General features: G+C 40.9%; 1 protein-coding gene across 25 annotated transcripts in view; it reads right to left on the reverse strand.

Moving 5' to 3' along the window:
* The window catches only part of LOC146866844 (scavenger receptor cysteine-rich domain-containing protein DMBT1-like), a 605,183-nt gene that overhangs the window by 53,877 nt on the left and 529,867 nt on the right, over nt 1–21,439 (reverse strand). For 21 of the 25 annotated variants that reach the window (XM_085602150.1, XM_085602105.1, XM_085602159.1 and 18 more), the window contains 3 exons: nt 18,656–18,685; nt 15,232–15,261; nt 1,300–1,326 (listed from right to left, as the gene is read on the reverse strand). In XM_085602150.1, the coding sequence (XP_085458276.1) occupies nt 1,300–1,326; nt 15,232–15,261; nt 18,656–18,685 (87 nt within the window). The remainder of the gene's footprint in view (nt 1–1,299; nt 1,327–15,231; nt 15,262–18,655; nt 18,686–21,439) is intronic. The other 4 variants (XM_085602113.1, XM_085602068.1, XM_085602236.1 and 1 more) reach the window with 1 other exon arrangement.

Genomic DNA, 21,439 nt, shown 5'->3' on the forward strand with positions numbered 1-21,439 from the left:
TACATTTATTCACTGTTTTTCATTTTTTAAATACACATATAATTTTTATGTTCATTTTTAGAGTTTGATATATTTCTTTTATTCACTTGGTTACTTATATATATAATGTGTTTGAAGTGAAACATTTTCCCTACTCCTACTTAGACGGCAGTAGGAATAGTAAAATTAACCGACTTGCAGTTCAACACTTTCTTTACTTTTGCACTGTTTGAATTGGGAAATGTACATTTCACTTCTCCGAAATCCAACGCTTTCCCTACTGTTCTACAGACCTGAGTGGGAATAGCACATTTCACCCCTCCGAAGTCCAACATTTTCCCTAGTGTTGGGCTAACTGGAGTGGGAATAGTATATCTAACTCCTCTGAAGTCCAACACTTTCCCTATTAATGTGGTGACTAGAGTAGGAATAGTAAATCTAACCCCTCCAAAGTCTAACAATTTCCCAACTCTGTTAGTTTTCATAATATTGGTTAAATAGATTATAAAGCATTGTTTTATTTTTTTATATTTTATATGACTTGCCTTTATTTTTGAATTTACTTTAATATTTATACTTTTTTGTAGCTTTTTTCTTTTTGTTTTTCAATTTTTACTATTTTATTACCTAGTGGCAGTTACCACTAGGTAGTTATTGTTAGGTCTGCTTTTCCAAAGACGGAGCGTTTTTTAGTTTGCTAATAACTTTGGCCATATTCCACGAATCTTCAGAAAACATTCCAGAAAAAAAGTGAATCTACTTCAGCTGCTTCTGAAAAGTTTTGGGGCGATCCATCAAGCGGGGTCTGAGACTAAAGGGGGGGTCTCAAAACACAAAATCCCTATGCATTTTACATAGCATTCTTTAGACAAGGCTACAGCAAAAACTGCTGACCGCAATTACACCAAATCAGGAAGCTAGATCATGGTACGCATATTGTGTTTTTTGTGATTTGGCGTACATCCGTCCATAAATTTTTGAGATAATAAGGGTTAACAGATATTTGGACGGTTGAGCTCATAAGAGTCTCAGAGACTCTCATGGGAAAGCCAGTTTAAAAATAGAACTTTCTGATTGGGCCAGGGAGCTTTATTTCCCTTGGGCCATCTTGCTCCCGCAGCAATCTTACTCCTTCAAGAACAAGTGCTCTGATTGGCTGCCAGCAACATGAGACAAATGATGAGAAGCTGATATCCAATATCCCTTCAAAGTTGCAGCATTAATCGTCGGCTGTTCCTAAATGTTATAATATTCAGTGGTCTTTTGTGAGCTTCTTCCCACTAACCAGTCCCGTATGTTCAAATGATCATGAATAATTACCTGTTCCAGATGCTGATGTTTCAATACCTGCATTGAGGAGATATTAAAAAGGCAATAATGCATTTAGAGTGCCTCTCACGTACGTCTTCATTCGCATTATGTGCAGGAGCTTTGTAATTAATCCCTCACCACATCCTTTTTTTCTTCATATAGTTTTTCAGATCTGTATGACGAAATCCGATCTCGATACTGCACTCCACAATTACAAAGAAACAAACTCATGCTCCTTGCGCTACAATTATATAGTTGTCTCTAACTAGAAGTCCAGTTATATTATGAGCAAAGATTCCTCAGAAGACCGAATCTATGATTTCATGATTATAACTCATAAAACACATACAATGTTTAAAATGTGATATCAGTTTTTGCATTGCTCATTAAATAAGATTAAAGGACTTTCTGCTATAGCTTAAGAGGTGTGGAAGAAAGGCAGACGATTGTAGACATTTTTTTCAAGATTTAATCAAGAAAAATAAAAGCTCCTCTACATATGAAATTTTAATTTAGCATCACCAAATTTTTAAACTCAAGGTATGATGAAAATGATTAACATGTTTGATATGGAAAGTGTGCAGTTGGTGATTGGCAATAACTTAGATGGCTATGTGGAATGAAAAGAAATTGTTTGGGTACACCATACAATTAGAAATGATATCAGGAGAAAAAGAGGTTTTAAATTCATTAGGGTAAACATTGTCAGAGAAAATCACAAATAGGTTAGGTGACGGTAGATAATGAGCTGGCTGTATAAGTACTTATAGAAAAACATAAAAACTTCATAACATGCCGTTTTTGGAAGCACTAGGGTTGTGGCAATTATGGATCTAGATTTGGTAAAAATCCACTGGGAACTTTGCAAGGGAGTCAGATTTCAAGAAATATGGATAGGTATAGTTAGGTCAGCATTGTCATTGGAAATGCATTTTTTTTGTTGCTAATAGCTTTGACACCATTTGACGAATCTCCCCGAATCTCTTTTGCCTAGTTTGTGTATGGACAGTTTTAGAGTGATTCGGCAAGCAGGGACCAACAAAAAAGGGGGGGATTCAAAAGGAAAGTCTCCATGCATTTTCCATAGACTTCTTTATGCAGGGCTACAGCAAAAACTACTGAAGGGAATTACACCACATTTGGCAAGAAGCTAGATTTTGGTACTCAGAATGTGCTTTTTGTGATTGGGTGTAAAGGATTTGAAATATTTGTATATCTGGATGGGTGGATCCGCAAGAGGCTCGCAAGAGTCTCGTGGAGTGCCAATTTAAAAATGGAGCGGCCTGATCCGCCCAAGGAATTTTTTTTGATTGACAGCCAGCAATATCAGAAAGGTTTTGCTGCAACCCATTGCACAACTCAGGGACTTAGGGCCTAATTACGGGTATGGTGGTCCACAGGTCTGTCGTACTCGCGGTTGTGATCCAACCTTCGCCACCACTGCAGGTCCACCCACAGTGTTCTTAGTGTGGTGGTCAGACCGCCACGAGACCACCAGCTCCGCTGGAATCAAGGATCCCGCTGCACCGCAGTCTGCAACCGACCTCAATATGCTGGTAGTGCTGATGCTGGCACTGCCAAGCATATTACGATTTTGCTTTCGCCCACCCATTTAATGATGGTGAGCCCACCATGAAAAAGTGGGTGGAGAGGCAACTAAGGGAGCCTAACTGGGCCCCTTGCCAGATCGGGACTTTGGGGTGCATGCGGGGGAGCAGATACTGTGCCCCCTTCGAATTACACCCCCATTCCTGCATGGTGCGGCATGCATACCACTCCTTGCAGGAACGTGCTGCAGGAGCTGTCACGGTGCCAGTCTGCTGTGAAGGCTCTCCTATAAGCCGTACACAGCCACTGCCATGAGACCACTACAGCACTGACCGTCTGCCCGGGATTACACTTGTAATCCGCCGGGCAGGCGCATGATTGGTTTGGCTCAGCAGTGGCGGGCCGACAGGTGGACCGCCAAACTCGTAATAAGGCCATTAGTCCCCTGTCACTTGTCCTGAATTGTTTTTGAAAAAGTGATATTAGGGGGCAGGGTAGGGATACCCTGTCCCTCTAGGTCCAATGGGGCTCCCAGAGGGACAGTCCCACTAGAGCCAAAATTGGAAAAGCACTTCAATTTTGCCCACAATCCTGTAGCAACTCCTACAAGATAAAAAAAATTAAAACCTATATGACGACCCAGGACTGCATTGTTTAATTAAGGGGAGGAGGCTCATGGGCCCCTCCGCAAGCCCTTGTAGGACCCGGGGAGTCCACCACCGGAGTTGCATTTGTGGAAGGGAGGGGGCATGTGGTCCCAATTCCTGAGCAATTTTAGGCCCCATGGATCCCACCGCAGGGCTAAAAAGTCCGCAAAAGGAGGGGGGTCGTGCAACCCTCCTCCCCGAGCCTTCACAGGCTCAGGGACCCAATCACCTGAGCCAATATAGGCCCTGGGGAGCCCATCTCGGGCCGAAACATCCCAAAAAGGGGATGGGCCATTTGATGTAATCTCTTCAATGATATAATTTGAGATGTCATCAGTGATGTCATCAGTGATGTAATATGTGATGTAATAAGCAGTGCATAGCAGGGGAGCAAGTTTTAGTTAACTCTGCTAATTATAACTGGTGAACTTCTGTGTTTTTTCTGGTGCAAAATTTTAATGGTGTCCCAGACATAATCACCTAACTATACCGCTACTTTAACCTTTGGTTTTTTCCAGCCAAATTAGAAGGTTTTTTTCTCAAAACAAAAACAGAGTATTTATCATACCTAATTGTTACATTACCTTAATATTTGGTCTTTTCAGTAAACATCTATCTATCTATCTATCTATCTATCTATCTATCTATCTATCTATCTATCTATCTATCTATCTATCTATCTATCTATCTATCTATCTATCTATCTATCTATCTATCTATCTATCTATCTATCTATCTATCTATCTATCTATCTATCTATCTATCTATCTATCTATCTATCTGTCTGTCTGTCTGTCTGTCTGTCTGTCTGTCTGTCTATACATACATACATACATACATACATACATACATACATACATACATACATACATAATAGTGGTGGGCACGACTGAGCTGTGTAGTTTAGTTAGGATCTAGTTAACATAGGTAGTGGATTTTTTGGTTTGCTACTAAGTTTGGGTCTGTATGATTTTAAAAAGTTCATCCACCTCAGCTCTTCCTTGAAGGTTTCAGGGTGATCCATCAAGCGAGAGCCATTGAAACAAACATTGGAATTGCAATAGGTCTCGCTTTTGCTTGAGTTAGAGCTATTGTCGCTGTAAATGACAATGTCTTTTATCCATGTGTTATGGAGTGTTATGTATGTGGTGTGTAGTTGAATTATGTGGGTTGGATTGGGTGGAGTAAAATATATAATGGATTTATTTGTGTCAATTATGGGCTGAACAGCAGCGATAGTGCGCTGCACAGGGTCAGATCTATTGCCCACAATACAAAGCGAAGTTATGCAATGATCAGTAATTGTGCATGTCCTGCACAACTTGACAGAGTTGTTTCGAGATTCTGCATCCCAATCTTTGTGTGTAAATTATTGAACAACGCTTTTTATCCTGATGATGAAAGACTGAGCGCACCCTCTCCGCTTTGAAGTAATGCCCATCCTGGAGCTATCAAAGACAGAACCCTACATCAAATGTTTTTAGCAACAGAGTCACTGCTCATATTTTTCCTGCAGATTGACGTCCCCCCCAAAAAACAGTCCCAGTCACAAACTGTAATGTTAGTTCGGTTGCTGTAGCCCCTGAGTAAGTGGTGCCATTTTACAAATGTCTTCTACAGGCTACTCTGTAGATTGCATGAAAATCTGACAATCAACTCTTTTTTATTGATGAAAAAAAAGTTGTTACTGCTCTGACGGCCTGCAGAGTTTGTAATGGTTGGCGCTTCTGAAATAGGGGTTGTGGGTGGGTCTCACTAGCATGCTGACAGCTCTATTGAAACATACAAACGTGCCTGGCACGAGAAGCAGATTGTTGGGATTGCTTTATTTCGTACCATACAAGATTTTAAAACGTTGTGGGCATTACAGAAAACAATGGGGATTGTGAGGGTTGCAAGGGGGATGGGCAAGCAACGATGACGGGTGGGGAGTGGGAAGTGGAGGCAAGCAACAATTAGCTGGGAGGTAGGGCGGGTGGCAAACGACGACCGGAGGCGGGCATGTGCAAGCAAATAGGAGGAAGCAACGACAAGGGGAAAAGCCAGAAGAAACAACAAGGAACAGTGAAGAAGATCAGTCTAGCAGTTCAGTAGCATTGATAGTATGCTTTCTTCAAACTATTAGATGAAACCTGCAGGCTAGTTTTATTTAGAAAGCTCAGGATGATTCTAAGGTTGTTGCAGAGATCCTTATGCAGAATACACTTCAAAACTTGGGTTTAGGGAAACAGTTCAGTGGCTTATGTGCCTGTTACAAACACCGTCACAAGGCCTGTTGGGCAGATCTAGGCTTTCACTGTTAGGAGAGTGTTAACATAAGTACGATTGAATTGCAATATACTGGGGCAGATCTATGTTGGAGTTGCGCCACTTTTACGCCGCCGTTGCGTCACTTTTGTGACGCAGCGGCGGCGTAAACCCTGCGCCACGTTGCGCCCTATTTACATTGTGACGCATCTATGGAGATGCGTCACGGTGTAAAGCCCTGCGCCACATGAAACCTGCGTCAGGTTTCATGTGGGCGTTTCCACGCATGGGGGCCTTCCGTCGCAGGAACGCCCCTAAAAAGTGACTCCGTGAAATCTATAAGATTTCACTGAGTCACTTTCCCAAGGCTGATGCGTCAAAACCCTGCACCTGCTTGAAGCAGGCGTAAGGCTTGACGCACCATGTTAGGTATGAGGTAGGTTGGAACAGTGCTGAAGTTGCTTGCGTCACAACTTCAGCACTGCGCCAACCATACGCCGGCAGATACGTCACGCATCTGCTTGTCCTTTCGCCACGATGCACCGCATTGTAAATGCGGCGCATCTGCGGTGGCGCACGGGCAAACTTGCGTGACGCATCTTCCCTGGCGCATCCATGCTGATTTGCAGGGATACGCCAGGGAACATAAATCTGCCCCACTGTTTTTAGGTGTCAAAAACGTTCCTATTGAGTGCTATGTTAAGGACTATATTAAAGTCAGAAAAGACGAAGGTTCGTTATATAAAGTGCTTTTTGGTAGCTTTCAAAGGCACGGGAGAGGCTAGATTGGAGATTATATAAAGGGAAACATGGGAAAAGGGATGATTTAAAACAAATGCATGAAAGAGTTGCGGGGATGCCCGATAAAAGGGAAATGTTTAAAGGAAACTGCAAGGTAGAATAAGAGCGATCAGAGAAGAAAGAAAGAGAAGCGAGAGACAATATAATTTGCACTAGAAAGATAGAGCAGATAGAGCAGAAACTGTGATTCTGAAATACATTAAACATATTAAAATACAGTCAAGGGCGAAGTAGGTAATGAGGACGAAAGAGAAGAGGGAAGAGCTAGAAAGAATATGAATGAAATTTGTCACAAATGGAACAAAAGAAGCAGCAAAGTAAGATAGGGTTGGGCACAGTTTCCAATCCCTTGCTGCACATGGTTAAAGGCAGTGAATTTTAGGGCTGTTGGCCACTTATGAAGTGCTTGGTGCAGGGCCTGGCTGCAGGCCGTGCCTGGTGGGCAACGCCATGCAAGGCAAAAGGTAAGCTCACTGAGGGAGTTAGGAGAATATGATAAAAACAATTATAAAACACAGATATTCACTGAAAATACCAAAGTTTAAGTGACAATATAGCTACGTATAGTAAAAAGATCTTACTTTACGTTAAAAAACCTCAATAATTCACTAAAGAAAAACTAAGTTTAGAGTGATGTTATACTTGAGTAAGGTATAGCATCTACCTTAACATTAAAAAAAGGCCCAGGAATTAATTGAAACAATGAAGTTTAAATTGATGTTATAGTGAGGCCTTGTAATAATATAAAAAAGATTGTTTTAAAACAAAAAGGCACAGAAATTCACCAGTTATATTACACTGAGCTAACTATAACTTTCGCCCCGCTATGCTCTGCTTAAGAGTTCCCATATTACATCACTGATGACATCATTGATGACATCACTAATTACATCTCAAATTACATCTTTTCCTGCCCTTGTCATAACTCTGTCACTCTCTTCGTGCACTCTTATAATTTTGTCTAGCTATCCTTCATCAATATTATCTCAATTGACTTCTGGTGAGACCTTTGATGAAACAGCTATAGTCAATGATTGAAATTGAATTAGTGGATGTTTGCACTTGTTTTTCAAAATGTATATGAGGTGAATACATGCAATGCAATATTTTAGGTTCATGTTTCTCTTTGGGGCATATCAACAAGGGCTTTATCTCTGCTTTTTTGGCTTTAAAAGCCAAAAAAGCAGAGATAAAACTAGCACCCTATCAACAACAGGGTGCTAACACGCAAATTTGCATGTTAGCACCCTTTTACTCTACGCTTCCCCTTGCATCTCTAATGAGATGCAAAGGGGGCGTTCCAGACTAAAATAATAGGAGAAATGTCGCTAAGCGACATTTCTCCTATTATCAAGAATGTCGCTAACCCTGTTAGAGACAAAAAAAGCAGCGCTAACCGCGGTTAACGCTGCTTTTTTACGTCTGCTAATTTTCAGACTTAGCCATGATATCCTATGGAAGGAGGATATCATGGCTAAGTTTGCCTGTCCCTATCAACAAGGTAACGTGTGATTATCGCTGGGTTTCCAGCGATAATCTCACGTTAGCCTGTTAGCGTGTAGATTTTTATCGCTATTGAGATAAGCGTTGCTAATAGCACGCTATCTCAGCGATAAAAATTCACGCTAGCCGGCGATAATTATCCTCACGCTAAGAGCGCTGAGCGATAATTATCGCCGGTTGTTGTTGATATGCCCCTTTGTTCTTCTTCACAGCTCATTCCCTGTAAATCTTCCACCACCCTCTTAGCTGCACTATCTGTCAGTCTTTAACAGCAAATACCATTCAGATCCAATGCTTATTTGTCCCTATGAATGTCTCAGCCAGCTACTCCATAAACTCTAGTTGAGGCAGGGAGGATGGGACTTGCACCATTTTTTTTTCTTCCTGTAAATGAGGGGTCTGATTCACAAATGTAACATGAGGCGAAAGTCTAACTTTACAACTTAAGGTATTTTCAAAGGCATTACTAGTGATAAATGCCTTTGTGAATATGAAAAGTTGAACTTTATGACTTTCAGTATTTACGAAGGGCAATTGAAAGTCGCAAAGTTAGACTTTAGTCTCACTTTACCTTTGAGAATGGGGCCCGAGGTCTTTAGTCTGTAATCTGATTATTAATATCACAGGGGTTTCTTCTCTTTAAGAAGTCTCACACTTTTTCTGTAGTTTGCCAAGGTATAAATATTTTCTCCATGACTTGAAGGTAAATCACCCATCATGCATTAGTTGAACAAATTTCGTTTCTCTTGTCCTCAGATTTTTAGACACAAAAGTGTCAGGCTCCATCCTGTCAGACCTTGCCATCCTCATACAGTTTTTCTCTGCAATGTTTGTGAGATCCTGTGTAAGAGCCGGTATTAAGAAGCCATTTTATTCCAAAGCCCTTTAAAAAAATCATCCTTTGATGCAGTTCATGCAAGTACAGCTGATAGAAGGCACCACCATTAGGCCAAAAGTATTCCTATAGACATGATGTGTCAGAAGCTCATATCCAATAGGTCATAAAAGGCCTAGAAATTATTTGCTACTTCTCCTTCCTTTACTATAATTCAGTGATCTATTGTGAATTTCTACCACCCATTGCCACATGATCAAGAGAGTGTGAATATTATTTACTTGTGACAGATGTTGATGTTTGAGGATCAGTAATGAGAAGAGATAGATATTTGAAAAGCAAATCTTCATTCTGAAGCATAGTGCTTCTCATGTCTGTCCTCAATCACATTATCTTTATCACACCTAATCATCCAATGTGCATGAACTTTGTAATCCTTTCTCAGCATATGTTTCACTTCTGTATGATGACATCCCGCTCACTATTGCACATCACAAACACAGAGAAACAAAGTCATGTTCAGGGGGCCCTCTGCGCTATGCTAGTGTGCATGCCTTTAATGAGAAGTCCAGTTATATAATGAGCAAAGATTCCTGCATCTATGATTCCATGATTATAACTAAAACACCTTCAATGTAAAATAATTAACCTCAATGTGCACTGCCCATTAAATTATATGAAAAGAACATCTGCTACAGCGTTAGAGGTGGGGCACAAAGGCATACAATTACAGAGAATACTATAAAGATTTGATCAAGAAATAGAAAAGCTACTTTGTATAAATTTGTAATTTAGCATCATCATACTTATATTCTAAAAGGATGGTGGAAATGATTAACCTGTTTATTGTGGTGTGTGTAATTGGCTAATGCCAATAACTCAGATGGGCCATGTAGTATTGAGGGAAATTGTCTGGGTACAACATACAATTGGAAATGATGCCTGGAGAGAAAGACCTAATACGTTCATCAGGGGAAAATTTGTTAGGCAGAATTACAAATAGGATCGGTGATGGTGAATAATGGGATGGTCACATAAGTAATTATAGAAACAAAGATAAACCTCAGATGTCCTATTTGGGGAAGATTAAGAATATGGTGATTATGGACACAGATTTCCCAGGGGAATTTACCAATTTAGCAAGGGAGTCAGATTTCAAGAAAGCTAGGAGAATAGTCAAAACCACAAATGCATGTACTGAGTTGGACAATGGCTTTCAATGGAATTTGAATAGAGAAATGATAGTTGATATAGCAGATGTTACAGAGGATTGTTTGGAATATTAGAGCACAAAACGAGTTTATAGGAGAAGGTCATGTTGCAAGTATGAGTCCTAGAAATAGAGGACTAAGAAAAACAAAGGTTTTTAAATATCTACAGGGTTTTGTATTGAGTTGTTTTATGTCAGTTTTTGTCCTGTATACATTGTGTATCTTAGTCATGAATGTGCAGAGAGGAGATGTATTGCAACATTTTGCAGCATGTATAGCGGATGTTAGAGAATGTTTTGTCACCTGAAATGTTACAATTCTCTGTTAATGTCTGATTCAAGGATCCACCGTTGGATTCCACTGGACTCTTGCACAGTCTTCACCAGCGGCATCTTTACTGATGTCCTCCATTGTGGTCTACGGCGGTTTCCAACGTCACGTTGCACCTATGCACCCGGCTTCCTTGATGTAGGTATCCTGGTTCCTGGGGTATCCTGGGTGGGGTGACTCTCCAGACTTCTGTCTTCCACTGAGTTTCTTCGGGGTCCTCTGAGAAGGGTTCTTCTTCTTAAAAACTGCAACTGCCACTTTCCCGTTGTCTCTTATTGAGTATGCGGCTGTGTTTCCACTCTGCACACAGCCTCTGCGTGTTTCCTGGATACTTACCTTGGGTGGTTTCCTGTGTCTCTAGCTCTTCTGTTTCTCCTAGTCTAAGTCCCGATTTCGGTCGCAGTTCGCATTCCCATTTCTTAGTTCATATCGCTAATAGAATTGGATTTATCCATATGTTAATGGGTATAGAGTTGGATTTTTTAAGTTGGGTGTTCTTAGGGTGTGTGCCACACCTTTGTATGCGCATCACAATCAACCAACAAAAGCTAACTTAACAGCAACATGGAACCAAATAACTATGTAGTAGGGTGGATGTAAGACTTACAGTATCCTAAAGACACACCAGTAGGAAAGCACATTGATAGCTAACCACTCATAGGTGATGTGAGGCTATAGGTCATGAATAAAGATCAGTCATAGTGCCACAGCAGACCCTGTGATTAGCTGGGCTGGTCTTGTCTCTTTATTTAACCTCACTATGGCCCTGATTACCATGTCAGGGAAGTTTACTCTGCCCAACATCGTCTTGGTCATGGGACCGACCGACCTCCGGTTGGCTGTCCCGACGGACTAGATGCGACCGAACACTGATCGTCGCATTCCTATACTTAACTAAAATACAGCAAGGCTCACCAAATGATTGCAACTATTATCCAATTTTCCACGATGTGGTTCAACCCGTCAAACAATAGATGTCCTTTTGTAGAAATCACCGAAAGATGTTGAATCAGGTCCTTTCACTGCCAGTGTCAAGATGCTGTGATCACCATGAAAACAAGAGAGGACTTATCAAGGTCCCATTTTTAGAAAAGAGAAAAATCATCTATTTCATTCCATGATGATATGAACGCTTTTGAAACTGAAGTTGACAGTACTGCAAGTTGGATGATATTGTTTATTCTTTATTGGATTTATTATGACTGAGTGTATATAATCACAAGTTCACGATTTTAAAACATCGAAATGGAATCAGTTTTTTAAACTAAAGCCTTGAGAAATCCCAGGGGGGCGAAACGTACGTCGGCTGCTGCTGTTTTCCATGTTTAATGAAATAAAATAAAACAAGTAAAAGGACCTGATTCAACATCTTTTGTGGATTTCTACAAAAAGACATCTGTTGTTTGACGGGTTGAACCACACATCATGGAAAATTGTTACAATCATTTGGTGAGCCTTGGTGTATTTTGGTTAAATATTGTTCTAGGCTGATATCAGTCCTAGTGGATTCATACCCTGGCTGTTGGGTAGTGTGATAAAACGAGAGCACCCTAAAATACTGTCTTTTCAAGGACATGTTTGAGAGAAATTGAACATTGGTATCAATAGATGTGCAGGTCATGGGGCATACCCACAATCTTTGGAAAAAGCATTCCTATACTTAACAATGGGAGCCTGTATTCCTGCCGTAAACTGTACGGAATGCTTGTTCCCATTGTAAAATGGGAGGTGCAGTTCATTCCTGCACCTGGTGACAGGCACCGATTACGATGAGTGTCGGAAAGCCTCCGACCTCAGGTCTGAGGCTTTCTGATACTCATCGTCGGTTTCAATTCCGACTGGCTTATTATGATACAGCCGGTCAGAATTGAAACCGGCCGGTCATTCCGGCTGGCTTCCGACAGGCTCAAGGACCAGCCCATAATGCAAATGGACTGTGGTTTATGCCATCCGGATTACGATGCACGTTTTGCTGCAGTGTTTTGATGGAGACCCTGTCAGAGACCCTGTTGGAAAGCATGTTTGGGGGCCCCTAGCAGAGCCCCTTTCCCTTGCTGCCTCCGGTTGAGAGCCGAGGGGGCACCTATGGTGCCCCACTGTTGCTCCCTGCACCATGTAGCAGGCACCTTGAGGGGCCTGCCACGGGGTGCAGGGATTAACAGGGGGCACCATAGGAGTCCCCTCAACTTCCAACCGGAGGCCGTGCACCCAAGGGGGCCCTGCTAGGGGTCTCCAAAGTTGAGTTCTGACAGCTTTTTTGTGTCGGAAAGGCCAGCACGGAAAGGCTGCCAAAGTGCCACATCCCAAGCCGTTCTTGGGATAACTGGCCGCATTCCGACTGGCGAGGCACTCCGAGCCTGTCGGAAGCCAGTCGGAATGACCGTTCAGATTCCTTTCTGACTGCCTCCATCGTAATGAGGCGGTCAGAAAAGAATCCGACCAGCATATTATGATGCGGTCAGAAAGGCTCAGACCAATGGTCTGAGCCATTTCTGACACTATCGTAATCGGCTCCTAAGTCCTTTGGTAGTTGTTTTTGTCCCTGAAGAGAAGAAAGTAACAGTTTGAAGCGAGTAGGCCATGGAACACTTTTTGAGATGAGGAGTGTGAACGTAGGTTCACCAAAGTCTGCTCCATTTTGTTATTAGGTATTTTTTCTTTCCAATTCTTTTCAAGACTGTATGAAATCAACTTGATCAGCTACTGTTTTCTCTTGAATTTATGTGCTCTTTTGATTCCTTCATTTATATTTAGATTTGACTTCCATTTTATATTCACCAATCAGGCACTTTCTCCATGATAAAGAAAACAGGTTTGAACTATAATGATTTATGTTTTACATGGTATGGGAATTATTTGAGTGGAAGGGAATGCATCCATTGTGTTGGCTGTTAGTGAGAGAGAGGAAATAGAGAAAAGTAAACATTTTCAGTTATTATATTTATGCTTTGAATAAAAAGGTTATAAATAATCTCACAGCCATCCCTCTTTTTCTTTGCATGCTCACTATAGGTTTGGAGACAAAGCGTTCTTCTCTAGCATAGTCCTCAGCATGATCATTCGGCTATTAATGGGAATATCCATATCTCACTAATGTGTTCTAACATCTAGGGGCCCATTACGATTATCGTCGGTTTCAATTCCGACTGGCTGATTATGATACAGCCGGTCGGAATTGAAACTGGCCGGTCATTCCATCTGGCTTCCGACTGGCTCAAGGAGCTGATCGGCCAGTCAAAACCGGCCCATAATGCAAATGGACGGCGGTTCACGCCATCCGGATTATGATTTATGGTTTCCGGCAGAGTTTCCATGGAGACCCTGTCAGAGACCCTGTTGGAAAGCGTTTTTTGGGGCCCCTAGCAGGCCCCCGTTTCCCTTACTGCCTCTGGTTGAGGGCCGAGGGAACACCTATAATGCCCCCTGTTAATCCCTGCACGTTGTGGCAGGCACCTTAAGGTGCCTACCACGGGGTGCAGGGATTAACACAACCTCTCATTTCCCTATTGGAGCTTCACCGTAACACATATTCCCATTAGAAAATGTGAGAATGCGAACGCACCATGTGCGGTTGCATCATAGTAGGCAGTCTGGAACGCCGACCGGAGGTCCGCCCGACATCGTAATAGACCCCTAAGTCGTTAGAGAACTCCCTCAAATGCTTCATCTTGAAAACCTTGAGTTCCCTATTGAACTTTCATCATGTTTCTTCTCTTTACTATTCTTCACGCTAGTCAATGTTTCCTTTTTGAAGACATTGGCTATATCGCTGATGTTTGATATTTTTGAAGGCTCTGACCATTTCTACAATGCTCATTTATGTTTACCGATCTTTCTCAAATACTGCTGAGCTCTCTGACTCATATCTGTGTCTTTGATCTCTATGGATATTCCACCAGGCTACCCTATACCCACTCTAAATCATCTACCATTATTGAGAGCTTTGACTACCTATCTGCTTCAGAGTCATGTCTGGTCTTCTTTCCCATGGCTATTCCTCTGCTACAAAGTCATGGTTGTGCATCTTTAAGTCGACTACTTACCTCTTTGATCTTTTGATTACCACTATGATTGGGCAGGCCCACTGGGGCTTGAGCCCTCAGGGCAAAAATTCCCGACAACTGAGCCAGCTGAGAATCCATCAGTCTAATTCAAGCGCTTCCCTTATTCCATTTAGAGCAAGGGAATCGTTGTTTTGCCAAGCAGTAGCACAGATGATATGCAGCAGTGCTCCCACTCAGTCAAACTAAAAAAAAATCCTAATTATTTGCATTATTCATCATCTTTCCTGTCTCTGATCATAGCATTTCCTGCAAAAGCACATTCAAAGAAAAGAAAACGCATACATGAAAGATATACACATGTTAATGTTTTATTACGCCTTCGTCAGGACACCCTGTACTTGTATTCTCATAGATCGCACTACAGTTATCAAGAATGGAAATAAACCAATGAGTCTTTTGTTATGAAGTTGTATTTTTCAAAGCTTCTTCTGCCAGAGACATCTTAGAGGCAGTTTATTCTGCCACAATTGTTCGCTATTGCTACTCAGAAAAAGGTAGTTGGGGTACAGTTTGTTATCTCCAATAATCTTCTTTCTTGGCAGTGCAATGCTTTCAGTACAGCTGTAGTTTGACCTGGCCTATTGTGATTCTCCTCCCACCATATGTCTCATCACTTATCACGCAAACATTGTGTTATCATTTCTGTTCATCTTAAATTGCTCTTCATAGATATTTGCTGTTTTGTGATCTGGCAGTGCATTCACTAAATTAGACCGCACACAAGCATAAGCATAAGAAAATTGAATCATAATTACCAGTTGTTGGCATTGTAGTTGTTGAGTGGTCTGTAATCGGAAAAGGCAGCAAAATCAAAATCAGAATCAGAAAAATACAGCTACATGTAAATTATAGGTGTCTTCAATCCAATTATTATAATTCTCTGCCCATTTCTCCGATGCTCATTTATGTTTACAGATCATTCTCAAATACTGCTAAACTCTGATTTGTGTCTGTATCTTTGCTCTCTATGGATAATCGGCCATGCAATCTAATACCCACTCTAAATCATCTACCATTAGTGAGAGGTTTGACTACATCTCTACTTCTGCGTCATGCCTGGTCTTCATTCCCATGGCTATTCCTCTTCTACAAAGTCTTGATTGCGCATCTTTAGGTTGACTCCCTACCTCTTTGATCTCTTGATTACTACTATGACTGGGCAGACCCACTGGGGCTTGAGCGGTTCACTGACAAAATGTCAACTGCCAAAATATCTATATAGAAAAATATTGATTAAAAAATATCGATTTTAAAAATATTGACTCCCTATACTTCTAATTAAAATTACATAAATATCGAGAAAAAAATATTTTTTGCAGTAATATAGTTGTCTTAAATTTCGATTTTTAAATAAATGTAAATAATAAACATTAATTAAATTAAATAATACTACTAATTATAATCAAAATAAAATATATGTATCCTTTTTAAAAAACAATATAACACAGATTATTATTACAAAAATTAAAACAAACACATATTATTATACATACTAAGTACATATATCTAATTAAAAAATATCATTAAATTAATTTGTTTAATTTATATTATGTTTTAATACTTTTTTAATGTAATAATACAAAAACTAAATATATATACATATATCCAATAAAATAGAATATTTAAAAAAGAAAGCATTGTAATTGTTAATAAAAAAACTACCCCAAAATGTAAAATTTACAATGCACTAAAAATAAATAAAATACTGTAACCATTAGTAATTATAACTATTATAATTTTAAAAACCAAAAATATATTAATATAAATTAAAGCAATACAAAGTAAACTACAATTTATTTTAATTAATACATATACTATTCCCACTAGAACTTATAAATAGTAGACAAAGTGTCGAACTCAGGAGGTGTAAAATGTACAAGTCGCCCACTACAGTCAATGCAACAGTAGAGAAAGCGTTGAATGTCGGATGGGTAAAATTTACTATTCCCACTCCACTCAGTACTACAGTAGGGAAAGCGTTGGCTTGTGGAGGGGTAAAATTTACTATTCCCACTTCAGTCAATACAACAGTCGGGAAAGTGTTGGATAGCACTGGGGTAAAATGTACTATTCCCTCTCTAATAAATGGAACATTAGGGAAAGTGTTGGATAGCCGAGAGTTACATTTTTGCTACTCACACTATTCCAGTCAATACAACAGTAGGGAAAGTGTTGGATTTTGTAGGAGTAACATTTACTATTCCCACTCCAGTCGGTGCAACAGTATGGAAAGTGATTGACTGCAGAAGGAAACAATGTACTATTCCAACTGCAGCCAGTACTACAGTAGAAACAAACAAATCCTCTGCAAAAAAATAAAATAATAAAAAAACTACATTAAAAAACTAAAATATTAATATTAAAAAACTACAAATATATGTAACATAAAACATCTTTTTAAATAAATACATATTATAATGTTAAATTCATATCATAAATATTTACACAGAATATTAAAGTTTAAATCTAAAAATAACTTTCATATAAAAAATGCTATTTAAAAATGATTTACCAAAAAAATGAATTAAATCATTTTATTTTAGTTCAAAACTCACCATATGCCCCTACAAACTTACACTAAAACTTAACATTAAGGGGCTGATTCTGATCCGGGTTGGGAGGGCACTGAACGCGACCCGGCCGGAAAAACTACGAGCCGTACGCGTGTGTTCTGGCCGACATGTACGAGCGAGACAGTACAATGCGAGCTACATGAAATTCACCGACGGAGTCGTTTCCGGGTCCGAACCGCTCCATACGTCTCGGTCGTAAGCTAACTGTAGGGTGCAATGGATACGCTTCACGACCGAGCCAGTACGATGCACGCGTCGGACAGCCTGTGCGAGCCAGAGTGTCCGGCTCGCAAAAGCTCCCGGAGTCGGATTTCGGGGGTCCGCGTCGGACCCCCGACACCCGCAGCCGTACGACTCGCACACAGGGGGAGACCTATGGGTCTCCCCAACACAGGCATGTATGGTGCGGATGGCACCGACGCGTATCCACTGTAGGGGGCGCACTTGTTCGAGACGTATCCATTCAGTCAATGGGAGCGCATGTACGCGTCGTACAACTGGCTCCCATTGACTTCTATGGGAGACCGAACGAACCGAGTTCGACAGCATACTTGCGCATCGTACTCGCTCGGTCGGACTGTAGGGGTCCGGCTCAGTCGGAAAACACTCCGTCTCCTAAACATTTTACAAATACATTAATTAACATAAACAATAAGCATACAAAAAAATGCATCAAATACATTTTAAATATATACTAAAATACATAACAATAATTAAAAAACGATAATAAAAAACAACAATATTTTTTTAATTGATCTTAATGACTTCAATATCTTAATAATTGATATTACTTACTTTAAAATCGATATTCTTGACAATATTCTTGCTGACAATTTTTACATGTCACAATATTTTTGAGTCAATATTTTTGCAAGTTGATATTTCCGACTCAATATTTTGTCTGAACACTGGCTTGAGCCATCAGGACAAAAATTTGAGTCAAGTGTTTTCCCTTACTCCATGTAGAGCAAGGAAATAGTATGTTTTGCCGATCAGTAGCACAGATGATATACAGCAGTGCTCCCATTCAGTTAAACCCAAATGGACCACCTAAGTATTTGCACTATTCAACATCTTTCCTGTCTCTTATCATAGCATTTCTGACAAAAGCACATTCAAAGAAAAAAAAGCATAAATGAAAGATACACACCTATATTAATGTTTTATTACACCTTCGTCCGGACACCCTGCACTTGTATTCTCATAGATCGCAGTACACTTATCTAGTATTGAAGCCAGCTAATGAGTATTTTGTTATGAAGTTGTATTTTTACAAAGCTCCTTCTGCCAGTGACATATTAGATGCAGTTTATTCTGCCACAATTCGTCACTAGTGCTACTCAGAAAAAGGTAGTTGGGGTACAGTTTGTTTTCTCCTGTAATCTTCTTTCTTTGCACTGCAATGCTCTCAGTACAGCTGTATGTTGACCTGGCCTATTGTGATTCTCCTCCCACCATATGTCTCATCGCTTATTATGCAAGTATTGTGTTATCATTTCTGTTAATCTTAAATTGCCCTTTATAGATATTTCCTCTTTTGTGAACTAGCAGTGCACTCACTAATTTACACTGCACACAAGCATAAGATAATTTGGATCATAATTACCTGCAGTTGGCATTGTAGTTGCTGAGTGACCTGTAATCGGAAAAGGCAGCAAAATCAAAATCATAATCAGAGAAATACAGCTGAATGTCATTTATAGGTGGCCTCAATCAAATTATTATAAAGGAAAAAGCAGTCCATGATGAACATGATCATTGGATTTCAGACCAGTTCTTATTCATCTATTAATACATTAAATGAAATAAAACAGCTTCTATCTCCAATAAGGTTTAGCGGCAATTACCAGCAGTTTATTTGTGATATCTTCCAGCCCTATAGGGACATTGTCCATCACTTCCCGTCTCAGACATCAGGGACGGGAATTAGTTCTGAGAATGTTGTGTTTCCAGATCCCATTGTCTCACTTGTCAGTCATGTGTACATTTCTGCTAAATCTTTACCGTGCTGATCACCATTCTACCGTTTCTGCCTTTTCATTCTTCTGCCTTACACCTTCAAGATCCTCATTTTCAAACAGGTAAACTGTATTGAGCGCCTCCACTCAGAAGTCATGGGGAAAGTGAAGGGTGCTCCTTTGTAGTCCCACACATGCAAAATTGGGATGTGTCAAATCAGTGATTTTGGCAGGCATGGATCTTGTTAAAGGGAAATATAAGCCACCCTCCAAAAGTTTAAAGATGGTCCTTATATGCTTTTAAAACATAGGAGGACTAGTGGCACCCTTAAAGAGCTTCGGACAAGCTTATGAGATCCAGAGGGAGACTATAACTAACCAGAAATTAGTCTGCAGCCACCCTTAGGTACAGCATGTGAGTCCTAGGACACCCTCCTATGACCCTCAGACTGTGGTTAGAGACCTACAATCGACACTCGGAATTGCAGAGCTGGGATTACATCTTTTAGACACAATTTGAGAGTATTCAGCTCTACTGAGCCTCTTCCTTCCCATAGATTGCCTCAACCAGACCTCAGTCTAGCATTCCAATAATTACAGCCATCTGAGGACTAAAAGAGTTGCTTTCCTGTCCCTGAGTGATTCTCTGAACCCTCAAATATTGTCAGAACTTCTGGACACCTGAGTCCCTGTAACCTTACTCTACAGGCTCCTAGGGAACTCATTCTGTCTTGAAGAGATCCTCAATAGGCCCTCAGAATATATCTGCTGACTCTCAATTAACCTCAAAACACCTCAGCCTAACCTCAACCCCCTTCTGTGTACACTAATAGGTATCCTCACTTCTTCGGTTCCTGCACTGCTCCTTAGAGCACCATACATACCCTCCAGGAGCACACACAGCCCCTTTCATACCCCATGTAGATTAAGGGGCACCATGCCATAGTTGACATAGGCTATCTGGTCATCGTCTGTTACTCAGCTCCCTGTGTCTCCAGACACCATCACAGAGATTGCAGAAAGGTACTTCACTAATCTGCATCTACTAGAATAGAGCACAACTGTGGTTGAAGGAAAATCCTGGCTTGGAGTCCTGCCAAGGGATACTGTTGTTCTCCTATGCTGCAGCTTTCATCACATATATACACATATATTTTCAAATGCACACATCTCTACTTGTTGTTTTTATATGCACTTGTTACCCTTGTTCTGCAGTTTAGTATCTATGCCAGCATGCCATATGCACCATACTGTAACCTGCAAGTTAGTAGTGAAATAATTTAATGCAAAAAATCAGTTTATATTGTCTGGTATTTAAATGGTCATTTAGACCGTAAGTACCAGCATATCTGTTACACAACATATTGTAGAATATCCACGCTCCTTCTCAATCAATCAATCACGATTTATAAAGTGTGACAAATCATCCGTGATGGTCCTAAGGCGCTGCAGTTGTTAGCTGTTTTGCGGTGCTCTGGTCATTTGAACAGACAGGTCTTCAGTCCTTTTCTGAATTCCTGGTGCAAATAAGTAGTCCTATGGTGAAGGGGAAGGTCATTCCAGGCTTTGGCCACCTGTTGGCTCGGTGTATCCGGGGGTGTTTGCGAGGAAGAGGAAGGCAGATCACAGGTGTCTGTTTGATTGGTGGAAGGTCATTTAATGTTGTTGCATGCTGGTCTTTCATTGTGCTGAGCTTTTGATGCATGTGGGTCAACATCTTGAACTGGCCTCTTTTCTGGATCGGGAGCCAGTGTAGCGTCTTGAGGTGCAAAGTGATGTGAGTCCATCAGAGGAGGTCGAGGATGAGCCTTGCTGCAGAGTTTTGTATTTTGTGTAGTCCCTTGAGGAGGTATGCAGTGATTCCTACATAGAGAGTTTTGCCATAGTCCAGCATGCTGGTGACGAAGGCCTGAGTGATAGTCCTTACAGTTTTGCTTGGGAGTCAACTGAAAATTTAACTGAGCGAGTGTATAGTGTGGAAGTAGGTGCATGAGGCAGCGTTCACCTATTTCTTCATAGATAACTTGCTGTTCAAGATGATGCTGAGGTTGCGAGCATTGTCTGTCGGGCAGGGCAAGGCCAGAGTTCAGCAGGCCACAAAGTGTCATTCCATGGTGAGGTGGTGTTCCTAAAGATGAGAACTTCTGTCTTGTCTGTGTTGAGCGTAAGACAGTTGCCCTTCATCTAGCCGGTGATGTTCATCATACATCTGTGGAAGTTGACTCTGGTGGTGGGGGAGTCTCTGACATTGAGAGGATGAGCTGGGTGTCATTGGCATAGGAGATGATGTTGAGTCCATGTGATTTGACGACGTTGGCCAGGGTGGTCATATACGTGCTGAAGAGGGTGGGCCGAGGGACGATCCTTGTGGAACGCCGTAGATGATCTGCTTTGGTGCCAAGGTGAACGGTGGGAGGCGGACTCTCTGGATT

The sequence above is a fragment of the Triturus cristatus genome, chromosome 1_2 (assembly GCF_964204655.1).
Source record: "Triturus cristatus chromosome 1_2, aTriCri1.1, whole genome shotgun sequence".
Classification (NCBI taxonomy): Eukaryota; Metazoa; Chordata; class Amphibia; order Caudata; family Salamandridae; genus Triturus; species Triturus cristatus.